This window comes from Lepus europaeus, chromosome 4, assembly GCF_033115175.1.
Source record: "Lepus europaeus isolate LE1 chromosome 4, mLepTim1.pri, whole genome shotgun sequence".
Lineage (NCBI taxonomy): Eukaryota > Metazoa > Chordata > Mammalia > Lagomorpha > Leporidae > Lepus > Lepus europaeus.
Window position 1 is genome coordinate 85,313,339 of NC_084830.1, and position 13,643 is coordinate 85,326,981.

Here is a 13,643-nt window from a genome sequence, read left to right on the forward strand (position 1 = left end):
ATATTGAGGTAACTTCAGGATGGGGTCCAAGTCTAAACAAAAAATTCACTTATGTTTCATATATACCTAATACATATAGCTTCAAGGTATTTTTATATTGTATTTTAGGTGCACCTGCATTTTGACTAGACCTGTCACATGAAGTTAAATGTGCAATTTCTCATTGTGGCAACGTGTTAATGCTCAAAAAGCTTCGGGGCCAGCACTGTGAGATCCGGAAGAAGCTCCTGGCTTCAGATCGGCACATCTCCAGCCATTGCGGTCATCTGGGGAGTGAACCAGCGGATGGAAGACCTCTCTGTCTCTACCTGTCTCTGTAAATCTGTCTTTCAAATAAATAAAATAAATATTAAAAAAAAAAGTTTCAGGGGCCGATGCTGTGGCACAGTGGGTTAAAGTCCTGGCCTGAAGTGCTGGCATCCCATATGGACGCTGGTTCTAGTCCCGGCTGATCCTCTTCTGATCCAGCTCTCTGCTATGGCCTGGGATAACAGAAGATGACCCAAGTCCTTGGGCCCCTGCACCTACATGGGAGACCCAGAAGAAGCTCCTGGCTCCTGGATTCAGATTGGCAGTTCCAGCCATTGCAGCCATCTGGGGAGTGAACCAATGGATGGAAGACCTTTCTCTCTGTCTCTGCCTCTAACTCTTTCAAAATAAAATAAAATAAAATAAAATAAAATAAATCTTTAAAAAAAAAAGTTTCATATTTTGGACCTCAGAAGCAACCCTTAAGGCTTCCTGGTCTGGCTGAAAGGCCTATGAGAGCCTTTCAGGCATGGAAAGCCAAGACTGGCAAAAAATGTCCTACATGAAGGATCTCTGAATGAGACCCCAGTGGAAAGAAGGGACCATCAAAGAAGAATGCACTTTTCTCTGAAGGGAGGAGAGAGCTTCCACTTTGCTTATGGCCTTGTCCAAATACTGAGTCTGTGGTCACAAAAGGCTTCCTTCCATAGCCTTGGCAGCTCATGGCAAGAGCTTAGGCGCACTGATGTCATAAATAAGAGTGTTAATTGTTAAATCAACAACAGGAGTCACTGTGCACTTACTCCCCATGTAGGACCTCTGTCCTTAATGAGTTGTACTATGAGAATTAACTGCAAAACTTTTGTTCTCAAACTGTACTTTATATGTTGTGTGTGTGTGTGTGTGTGAGTACAAACTGTTGAAATCTTTACTTAGCATAAGTTGGTCCTCTGTATATAAAGTTAAATTAAAAATGAACCATAATGAAGAATGGGATGAGAGAAGGAGAAGGAAGTGTGATGGGAGTCAGGGTGGGAGGGTGTGTATGGGGGAAAGAACCACTATATTCCTAAAGTTGTACCTACAAAAAATGCATTCATTAAATAAAAGATTTAAAAAAAAAAAGAAAAAAAGTTTCAGATTTTGGAGAATTCTGGATTTCAGATTTTTAGATTAGGGATATTCAATATGCATAGAAATTTCCATGATAATTTAGTTTACATAAATCTTTAAGATACTTCATATCTCAACACAAAATATCACTGTCCCAGTGATCTTAGTGTGCTTCTGGCATTTAGAAAGTTAAATTGTAAGATGAAATTTATAGCTAGATTTATACCTATGAGGATAAATGGTTAATGTGGATATTTATTTCTAAACTCTTGGACAGTTTGGAAAACTGATAGGGATGGTTTTGATTGTGGGTGATTCCTGAGCACTGCTGTTACCAGTGTCAGAGAAGGGGGAGATGAATGGCATGGGGGACTCATCTTGCACAATGAAGACTTGTCTTGGATTCCAGATCCACCGAGTGCTCTGGCAGAGGTTCACGTTGATAACATCACTGTTTTTAGTATCTCAGCCTAAAACCTAATGGGGTCTTACAATCATATAAACAAAAAACATTTTGGGAGACATTACATAACATACTTTGAAATTTCCAGGAATGTATCTATCATATAAACTGTCAGAAGATTATATTTTGTTTGGAATTCTATGAAGTCCTTGAGTGCACTTCCACTTACAGTAATTAACAACCTCACATACCTCATTATTCCATTTTTATACCTGTCACATTTACATAGGAAGTGCCAGTCTGCACAGAGGTACAAACTGTCTGGCTCCTTCTGTCTGCTGGTGGGGTCAAATCTGGACATTTTTATATTAAAGTAGCTACTATTTTACAATGAATTACTTTTATTTCTTCAACATTTTAAGGTAGAGTAGTCATCAATACTGCAGTAAATAACATCCACAGGTGATTATCTTATCTGTGGGTTCTTCTTTGAGATAGTAAAGATGTATCATTATGCCCCTGAATCTGTATATATGAAATACATGAAATTTGTATTATTTAAAAAGATGGCGCTACCAAATATTTACTGTAAAAAGAGATGATGTGTTTGACACATATAGTAGAACCACTATCTGACACCATTCATTTTCTTCAGTCTTTTCTAAAATTCCTCCTGATTCATAATTTGTACTTGAGGACATGGGTGTGGCTTAAATTTAAAAATCCTTTCAATATGCCACATTTGTTTCAATATTAGCCTACAAAGTTTATAGGTTTTTACTTAACAATAAATTAGTCTTGGTATATATCACTGTACTGTGATCATCAGTATTTTTTCTTCCGCCATTGTAAAATCAGCATCATAGAAATAGTAATGCTGGATTTCATCACAGAGGAACATCTCTGCCCCTCAAATGCTCCTACCTCTTCTCACTGATTCCTCAGGTTCCCATATCCATAGCATTGATTCAAATTATTATATCCTTGTATTTGCCACTACCACACACTGCCTCCTAGGATAGCTTCTCAACTTTCTTGAGGTCTTCAGCATACTGCTTATAGCACTACTTGCCTTTGTTTGGTATCCTGACATCATTTGTGCAAAATTTACATCAAAAATTCATGCTAAGCCATCTGGTCCCTTCCTATTACTACATCTTCCAGCTTATTGTCATCCTTATCTCCTTGGTTGCACTGCTACTTAGGAATAATTCCATGTCAGCTAGTGAAATCTGTATCACAGAAAAGTTTTTAGTTTTTATCATCAAATCAAAACTCACTTGATTCTTCATCCTTTAGCAATAGGGACTGATGAGTTAATATTATTTTTCAGTTGGGTTAGAGTACTATCTCTCTGGACTACTTTCACAAATTATCACTTTAAATTAACTGAATTATCTGCCAGTAGTAATGACACTTTAAAGAGTTCTCATATAAGCTGCTGAATTTCAGGCAAGTATCACCCTGTCATCAGTAAGCAGGACAATGCTATACTGGACGGGCAGCTACATGCTAACCAATTCCCTGATCTCTTACGTTAAGATGTTTCTGCTTGGAGTTGGGTCATGGTTTCATCACGATTTTTAAAACGGGGCCAATATCCAATGTCCCATGTCCCTTCTCTTCAAAGCCAGAAGTAGTGACTGAGACAGCAATACAGCCTTTACATACTTGGGAAAAAGGCCCATTCCCCCAGCAGTCACTTACATAATACTGTCTAGTAATCAACTCTTGAAAAGCAGAAGGGCGCACTACTAAATAGTAATCTGGTTAATGGGGAAAAAAAAAGCCTCATTCCAAATAACAGAATACAAATAATATATCTTACCCTCTCTTAACAGACTCCAAAAATTGAGCATTTGTTGGGTCACTGTAAGGTCTCAATTCTCCATCATCTAAGCTGAAACCATTGCTCCATAGTTTAAGCAAAACCTGAACCTGTGAGATAAGGAGTAGGGGAGAAACCATTTCCATCAAACAAGGCTAAGTTTTCAAATGTGGTGTCTCACAGCACACTACACTGCTACCTAAATTTAAAATGGGAATTTATCCCTATTATGCTTTATCCAGTTTGCTTAGCAGATTAGCATTCCACTGAACAAATGATAATGGCTACCAACATCAAAGGTTCCACAGCTCGACCCTGACCCCGAAATACAACTACCAGTAAGACAAAGCAAGAAGACAGCACCCAGCTATGATCCCACTACTCCCACCCTTCCTCTTCTCTGCTACACAGCTTAAATACTCATGATAAAGGGCAAGAGAAGTCCCAGTGTCCTTCTATGAAAATTATAAATGCTGAAAATGAAACTATAATTCCAACATTTTAAAAGGCAAGAGAAAGAAAGAATGACTTTAGTGTCTATGTTTACAACTATAATCATTATTACAATATATGATAGCTTTAAAAACAATTTTGAGAGACAGAGAGATTGAGACATACAGGGAGAGAGACTGAGTGAGCTACTATCCGGTGGCTCACTCCCAAATGCCTGCAATGGCTGCGGAGACCACAGTCAGAAGCTGAGAACCCAATCCACATCTCCTCCATGGGTCACAGGAAGTCAACTATTTTAAACATCACCCTTGACTCCCAGGGTCTGCACTGGCAGGAAACTGGAATCAGAAGCCAGAGCCTGGTATGTAACCCAGGCACTCAAATGTGAGAAGCAGGTATCCTAACCAGGGGCTTAGCCAGTAGGCCAGACACTTGGCCTGTAAGCCCATTCTGACAGTCACCCACACATTCTTTCAACAATCAGTTATGTACCTCTAAGTGTAAGGTATGAATGAGATACATGATACAAAAATTTACACTGAGACCTTACACACTGATCCTTTGACTAAAGCTTCAAAAGTAACAAAGAAATTTATATTCTTGATTTTAAATTTCAAAATTAAAAGTAGTAACCAAAGGAAAATATCTATAAATTTTCATTTTGAGTACTATACCTACATCTTGCAGCTGATTTTCTCCATAGATGTATTCAGACCGCTTACAAAAGGAATTTCCCAACCTGTATCCTCCACCTGTAAAAGACTACAATACAAAGTAAGATAAAAATTGAGTTGAAGGTTTATTAAGTAAAATGTAATTACAAATTGTGATGTACTATAAACTAGATAATCAAACTAATATGAGCATTTATGCACTGGAATGGGTATTTTCAAGTGTAGGTAAGGTATTTTTAAGCTACCATTACAATGTTATGACAAGTCTAAGAGTAAAGGAAGAATTTTATCAATGAGTCTAAATGACCCTGAAGAAAAGCTTTAAGCTTATTTTATAAGCTATTTGGATTCAACTGTAACAAGTCAGCTATGATTAGAGTTTTTATTTTACTATACTAATCACAAATTCTTCCATTCAACAGGTAAGGCGGATTCTAAGGTAAAAATACTGTTCTAATCACTCCTAATATCCTCAATGATCTAACTGTCAAAATTTTTTTTGTCCATACAGACTAAATCATCAGTTCTACATTTTTTTAAAATGGAAGCAGAGAGCTTGCAAGAACCAAAAATGACTTTAAGACTTGACTGAGGGGTTGGTGCTGTGGCATAGCGGGTTAAGCCACTGCCTGTAGCACCAGCACCCTATATGCATGCTGGTTCGAGTCCTGGCTGCTCTACTTCTGATCCAGCTCCCTGCTAATGCACCTGGGAAAGCAAGAGAAGATGGCCCAAGTGCCTGGTCCCTGGCCACCCATGTGCGAGATCCAGATGAAGCTCCTGCTTCCTGGCATTGGTCTAGCCTAGCCCCTGCAATGTGGGGAGTGAACCAGCAGATGAAGATCTGTCTGTTTTTCCCTCTTTCTCTGTAACTTTGCCTTTCAAATAAATAAATAAATCTTAAAAAAAAAAAAAAGACTTGACTGAGAAAGCATTTCAAGCTGTTGACAGATAATAAAAACTAAAATTTGTTTCATTCAGAATAGTGGTTCTCCATATTGATGTCAAAATCAGTATGGAGAAGAGAGGCTTTTTCAGCAGACACACATCTAGGAACACCTCCAACCTTCTAAGCCATCGTATGCGAGGTCAGGTGGGAGTTTAGAAGACCTCACCGAGTGACTGTGATTGGAGAATTCCAGGCTGAGAATGCTGATTATGGGAATGAATGACAATTAGACATAAAGACACTTGAAGTCTTCGATACTCCAATACTGAGATGGCTGATATAAAAGCTATATAAATGTTCAACAGAAATTTAATAAGGTACAAAAGCACTTCCACAAAGAACCGTGAACCTTTTCAACAAATACGTTGGGGCAACTGGCCATCTATAAGCGAAAAAAGTAAACTTAATATAAATGTCACATTTTACATAAAACTAACTCATAATGCATCATGAGCTTAAGTGTAAAATGCAGACTATGTAACTTTTTTTGATAACATGGGCAAGAGTAAGTGGTTCTAAGGTTTGGTGAAAGTTCTTAGACAATACCAGAAGCATGATCCACAAAAGAAAAAAAAAAAAACAGAAAAATTGGACTGTATTAAAGTTTAAAACTTTTGCTCTGCAAAATTCCAATTAAGAGGATGAAAATATAAATTATAGTCTGAGATTATCTGTAAACCATATCATTTGAAGAAGGACCCATATTTATTACAATAAATTAAAAACTCTCAAGACTCAATAATAACCAATGGGCAAAAGTCAGAAAGAGATATTTCACTGAAAATAGTAAAAAATATGGCAAATGAGCACATGAAATGATGTTCAACACCACTAATGATTAAGAAAAAGCAAATTAACATTATCACTCATTGGGGAAATGTAAATTCAAACTACAGTGTGTTATCACTATACAACTATCAACATGGCTAAAATCGAAAATAGCGACAATAGCAAATGCTTATAGGATAAAGAGAAACAGTCTCTCATACATTGAGAATATAGAATGGTACTACCATTCTGGAACACAGTTTGGCAGGTTCTTTAAACTCAACACGGACTTATCATATGACTCAGTAACTACACACCTGGGCATTTATGCTCTAAAAACTAGACTTCATCTGTACACAGACCTATGTATGATTGTTCACAGCAGTTTTATTTGTGATAATCAGCATCTAGAAACAACTAGAATGGCCCTGAATAAATGAATGGTTAAACCTGTGGTACATTCATACCATAAATGCAACTTAGAGAAAGAACAGTCTTGATACATAAGATAACTTTGAAGTACCTCAAGGGCATTATGCCAGCTGAAAAAACTACTCCCAAAAGATTACCTATTGCGTGATACCATTTTTATAACATTTCTAATGTTACAAAATCACAGAGATGGAAAAAGAGAGTAGTGTTGTCCAGAGGTTAGAGTTAGTGTAGGAGAAGATAGTGGGCGTGACTACAAAGGGGTACAACATGAGTAGCTTTGTAATGATAGAATGATATCATGATTGAGTTATATAAATCTACAAGATAAAATTTTTTGACACAGACTGTATTAATGGCAAATTCATGGCTTAAATATTGTCCTACAAAGTTCAAGAAGTTTGTGAAAAATGGAATTAATTGATAAATTTTCATGCAGAAAAATATCAAAATTCATGTACATAGGGTTTCTTTAAAAGGTATGTAGAAATGCATATGATAAAAAAACTATGAAGAGATTTCAAAGTACTCTGAATTAAATTTACCCTTTTGAAATAAATTTATCTTTTAATTTAATTTTCCACAAATTTCATGAAGTCCTCTCTTTTATAATCATGCAAAGTGGAACCATTTGGGGAAACTATGTGAAATAGGTGAACAGTATATGAGACTTCTGTCTATACTTTTTGCAAATTTCTGTCAATTAACAGACAGGCAATAATCCTATAAACATGAAATATTAAAATATACACTCAGAAAACCAAAGTTTGCTTATAAAAGAATAGGAGACCAGATATAGAAATAGTAAGTTTAGTTTTGAAACAGCACACTGACCTTAGATTTGTCATCACTTGAAGATCTTGTAGCTTCATTCAGAGGGACAGCCCCATGCTCCCTTGCCTCTTTGAAAAGTTCATTCACAATTTTCCCAGTTGAAGGTCGAACTATATGTAATCCACTGTATTCATGTTCACCTGAATAAAACCTTTAAACATTATGGCTCATGAAAAAACAAACTCAGAATAACATATGGAAACTAAAGTAAAAAGTTAGAGTCTTATGAAATCACTTTTATTTAAAAAGATGTATTCTTTGGGTGGACACTGTGGCAGGAAGGTTAAGTCACTGCATGGGACAGCCACATCCTGTATCGGATGGAGTGCCTGGGTTCAAGTCCTGCCTCCATTTCCCATCCAGCTGCCTGTTAATGCTCACCCTGCAAAGCAGCAGATTCTCTTAAGTACTTGAGTCTGCCACTCACATGGGAGTCCTAGATGGAATTCTGAACTCTTGGTTTCAATCTGGTCCCACGCTGGCTCCAGTGGGCATTTGGAGAGTGAACTGGCAGATAGAAGATCAATCTCTCTCTCCTGACCTCCCTCTGCTTTTCAAATAAATGAAACTGAGCTTAAGTGAAAAGAGGAATTCCTGTAACTTCTATGGAAATATTTAATTCTTAAAATGAAATTACAGAAAAGATTAAATAAGAAATAATTCATGTACTTTCTCACTAAGTTTGCAGAGATTCTGATACCAAGTTCAGCACAATACCTGGGTTACTACTTTCCTTCCTTAGTCCCTTGTGATTGTTTATCAAATTCAAATTCGCTTCTTTGGATAAAGTGGGAGAAAAGTGATAGTCTCATCCGCATAAGAAATCCACTGGCAGCACAGATCTAGTTAATAAAGAGACCTCTATACTTATACAGCATAAATATCAAATTCTAGACTGTAGGGCTACACATACAAGTTTTACTCCTTCGATACTTTTGGATTGGAAAAAAAGACTTGCTCTATCATACTCTCTTGTATTAAAGCAATGTAGATCACAATTCTTTGCAGTGAATTAGCTATGTGATAATTAATTTCTACTCTCACTCCAACTTCATACATACTCCTAGTTAATATAAAAGAGCCCTTTTTGCATGAGCAGAACAGTTTTCAATTCACTCTAGTGAAAGAGAAAATCCAACTGGAGAACAAAAGTGGCTATCAGTAGAACAATACTCACTAACTGCCTAAGGACAGGGGTGGGCTTCATCCTGCAAGGGCTCTGGAAACACTGGGGTCTAAGTTTAACCAGTGCAGGAACCTATGGAAGGCTTCCTTCCAAGCTTATATCTGCAGGGTCCAGTTCTGCAAGGTTGAACACAGTACCCCCTTTGGGTCTTGAGACCCACTCCTGGGAATTTACCCAAATGAAATGAAATCAGCACATGAAAGTTATCTGTACCCCCATGTTTATTGCAGCTCAATTCACAAAACCTAAGATATGGACTCAACCCAGATGCCCATCAACTGATGACTGGACAAAGAAAATGTGGTATATAGACACTATGGAATGCTACTCAGCCAATAAAAAACAATGAAATCTTGTCTTTTGCAATAAAATGTATGCTACTGGAAACCAATATACTTAGTGAAATAAACCAGTCCCAAAAAGACAAATACCATATGTTTTCCTTGATCTATGGTAACTAATAGAGTACAAAAAAAGTAATATATGAGTAAAATTGGCATTTTGAGATTTGATGATTGTTTACAGCCCTTGACTCTACTGTTGAGGAACAGTGTTTTTTTCTTCTTATGATTTGTTGAATTCTTTACTTAGTGCAGTTAATCTTATGAGTATAAAATAAATAAAGTAGATAATCGTAAAAAATTAAAAGAAAGAATAAGAAAGGTGGAGGAGTGAGGGTGTGATCATGGGTGGGAGGGCGGGTAGGGTGTGGTGGGAGTTATCACTATGCTCCTAAATCTGTATAATGACATGAAATTTCTTCACCTTAAAACATACAAAGAAAAAAGGAAAAAATAATTTTAAACTTATAAAAAGTGACAACTGTTAGTTTTAAAGAGAAGGAGCTCAAGAGCAGATGATTTTAGATAGCAATGACAAACACAGAACTGGAAAGCTTCCTGCTGTGACTGTCTTCTATTGTAAGCTTCTTTACTCCCTGATATAACTGTCTAATCTGGCAAAGTAAATATCATTTACACTAGTCTTAATTTTTTTAATTTATCTTTCATTTTTATTTGAAAGGCAGAGATATAGAGATCTTCCATCCCCTGGTTCACTCCTCAAATGTTATAAAAACTAGAGCTGGGCCAGCATGAAACAGAGAGTCAATCCAAGTCTTCAGTGTGGGTAGCAGAGACCCAAGTTCTTGAGCCATCATCTGCTGCCTCACAGGAAGCTGGAAATGAGACCAGAGCCAGGACATAAACCAGGCACTCTGATATGGAATGTGGGCATCCTAAAGCAGCATTTAACTACTGTACCCAATGCCTGTCCCAACTGTCTTGATGAGAAAGATATTACTGGAAGTCAGCCATAGGAAGTACTTACTAGTAATTTTTAGTCATGGATAATGGTTTTTATTACTTAAGAAATCTTTGCCTGTCCCCAAATCAGGAAGATACTCTACTTTCCAGAAACTTTGTTTTAATTTTTATGTTTTCATTCACAATCTACCTGGAACTGATGTTTGCATGTGGTGTAAAGGGGAGGTCAAAATTATTCCCCATATATAAATGTTTATTTTGCTCAGAGCCATGCCAAAAAAAAAAATCTCTCTTCACTGCTCTGTAGTGTCATCTTTTTTTTTTTTTTTTGACAGGCAGAGTGGATAGTGAGAGAGAGAGACAGATCTTCCTTTTTTTTTGCTGTTGGTTCACCCTCCAATGGCTGCTGCGGCCAGCGCATCTTGCTGATCCGAAGCCAGGAGCCAGGTACTTCTCCCGGTCTCCCATGCGGGTGCAGGGCCCAAGGACTTGGGCCATCCTCCACTGCCTTCCCGGGCCACAGCAGAGAGCTGGCCTGAAAGAGGGGCAACCGGGATAGAATCCAGCGCCCCAACCGGGACTAGAACCCGGTGTGCCGGCGCCGCAAGGAGGAAGATTAGCCTGTTAAGCCATGGCGCCGGCCGTGTCATCTCTGTCTTAAATCACATGGTCATCTATGATTCTGAGTTCTCCATTTTGGTCCATTGCCTACTCTCAGTCCTTACTCTTAATCACTGCAGCTTTTACCTAAGTCTTTTTATCCTGTAGTGTAAGTCTTCTACTTTAATTCTTCATGAATGTTCTATCTTTTTTTGCAAGGGAGAGGAATGTTAATTTTTACTGACCATTGATGTAATGATTTTATGCTAACACCAACTTACTAGCCTCTACCTGCAGTGCCAGCATTCTATATATGGGCACCAGTGTGACTCCCAACTGCTCTCTTCCCAACCGGCTCCCTGCTAATACGCCTGAGAAAGCAGTGGAAGATGGCCTAAGTCCTTGGGTCCTTTGCACCTAATTAGGAGACCTGAAAGAAGCTCCTGGCTTCCATCTGGCCCAGCCCTGGCACATTTGGGTGGTGAACCAAAGGATGGAAGAGATCTTTCTCTCTCCCCTTCTCTTACTAAATCTCTGCCATTCAAATAAATAAACATTTAAAAATTTTTCACTTAATTAGCAGAAGGACCAAGAATAAAACACAATTTTTGGTTCCTAAAGCAGTCGGTAATCCTTTACCAACTACAAGTCTCCAAAATTTGGGATTTCTACAAGGTAATATTGTTAATCCAACAAATACTTGTTGAGTGCTTGCTATATGCAAAGCCACTGTTGTTTGTACCAAGGACACAGCATTGGGTAAAATGCTTTTCATCTTTTTGTAGCCTATATTCAGGTAGATGATTCATTATTCATGAATAAAGCTATTCCTGAAGCTTTGTATTTTTGTAAAACTTTTAAAATTTGCCTATCAAATATCATTAAAAGCCAACTCCTGCTATTTATACAATATGGGTCAATACTAGATATTAAAATTTGGTATGTCACATCTTATTTGGATACTTTATTAATAATATAAGTTATAGTTTTCTAGTTCTGGTTTTACAGTTTTTGTTAGATTTATTCCTAAGCATCTGATATTTCTGAATATAATGTTATCTTTTAAAAATGTACTTTCTAATTATTTCTTACTTGAATATAGAAATAAAATTGACTTCTCAATTTTGATCTTGAATTCAGGGTCAGATCTTACTAAACCTATTAAATCAAACAGTTTCAATACGGTCTTTTGTAGTTTTCTCTGTGTGCAAATAATGAACTTTCTATCTTTCCAATTGTGTATTTTTGTTCTTATGCCATTGTGCTAAAACCTCTAGAACAATTTAAATGAAAATGGTGAAAGAGGTTACTTTGTGATGTATTCCCAACTTTAGAAGAAAGTCTCACTATTTCACTGTTGAATGTTTTATTTTCCACAAGTTAGGTTGTCTGTAGATCTTTCAAAATCAGATTATTTAACCCTTTTACTCTGTTGCATGTGTAAGTGTGTGTGTTTTATAAAGATTTGAATAGCAGAGTGAAGGGGTATGGGGAGAGATGGGAGAGAGAGAAAGAGGGAAGGGGAGGGTCAAGGCCTGGGAGAGACATCCATCTTCCATCTGCTGGTTCACTCTGCAAATGGCCACAATAGCTGGATAGAATGCTCTAATATGGGATGCCAGTTGCAGGGAGCAGCTTGGCTCACTGCCACAAAGATGTCCCTGCTGTATGTTTTCTTAAAACGATAAATGTTGTGAGTTTAGCTTTACATATTTTAAACCCATGTTATCAAATGTAGGACTGTTCCATCTTCTGGAGGGACTGACACTTTATCACTATGAAATGTCTCCTCTTTAACTTCAGTAGTGCTTCTCGCTTTAAGAGCCGCTTTGTTTAGTGTTCACACAGATCATTCCTTTCCTTCCAATTTCTCTAGGTCTTTATATTTACCTTTCATAAGCTGCATGCAGTTGTATTTGCCTTTCAATCTGCTTTTGTCCTTTAAGTAGACTATTTAGACTATATTTAACGTAACTATTGATATGTTTCAGTTTGTATTTATATTTAGGCTTTATACTTGTCTTCTATTGAATCACATAATGGTTTTATTTTCCTTAATAACTAGTTACATATTGTACATTTCTTTTAGATTTTACCAAAGATTACAACATGAAATATTTACTTATTAAAGACTAACGTAGATTATTATACTTTCCTCACTTCCAATGAAAAAGAACTCAAAATATATAAAATAAATTGTAATGTTAATAGTAAAGGTAAAGCCACTATGGGGTATAAATAGGATAATAGGATAATTTTACACCTATTATTTATTTCTCTTATCTAGCTACATTTTTATCCAAAAAAGAGGAATATACAGGCAAAATTAAACTGATAGATTCATAAACTGTTTTGAAATTTGTGGTTTTATTTTCATCTGAACTTTTTTTCTGGCTCTCTCAAGCTTCCAAAGGAGTTGTTTCTTACACTAGTAAAAAATCTTAAAAGTTTTTAATGTTTCATTAATTACTTCAATTCAGTCATGATAAGGCTGTTCTATCACTCCAGTAAGTACAAGTATTTCTATTGACCATCAATTAATACAGGAACTATTCAGAGGAATAGTTCTAAGAGAAAAAGGATAGTCTTTTCACAAACATTTTTTTAAAAATAACTGAAAATAAATATAAATTGTTGAAGTATATATCTCCTTTGCCAATCTCTTTACCTCCAAATCCTGAACAACATTATCTGTACTTGGGAGCCACCCTTCTCATGTACTCATATCCTGGGGTAAGATTTTGTTTCTGAATTTATTTTATTTAAAAGTTCTATGTTACTTTCCTATAGTCAAACCCAAAAGACATTCTTGGTTATTACTTACTGTAAAAGTGTTTGAACCCTTCTTCCTTTCCTCAATTCATGTTTGAAATCCATCTTCCCTGGACT

At 36.7% G+C, this 13,643-nt stretch overlaps 1 protein-coding gene across 1 annotated transcript in view; it reads right to left on the reverse strand.

The window, feature by feature from the left end:
• UBXN2B (UBX domain protein 2B) overlaps positions 1-13,643 on the reverse strand; it is a 41,482-nt gene that overhangs the window by 13,241 nt on the left and 14,598 nt on the right. The window contains exons 3-5 of the mRNA XM_062188471.1: positions 7,704-7,854; positions 4,725-4,808; positions 3,594-3,703 (exon numbers count right to left, since the gene is read on the reverse strand). Coding sequence (XP_062044455.1) covers positions 3,594-3,703; positions 4,725-4,808; positions 7,704-7,854 — 345 coding nt within the window. The remainder of the gene's footprint in view (positions 1-3,593; positions 3,704-4,724; positions 4,809-7,703; positions 7,855-13,643) is intronic.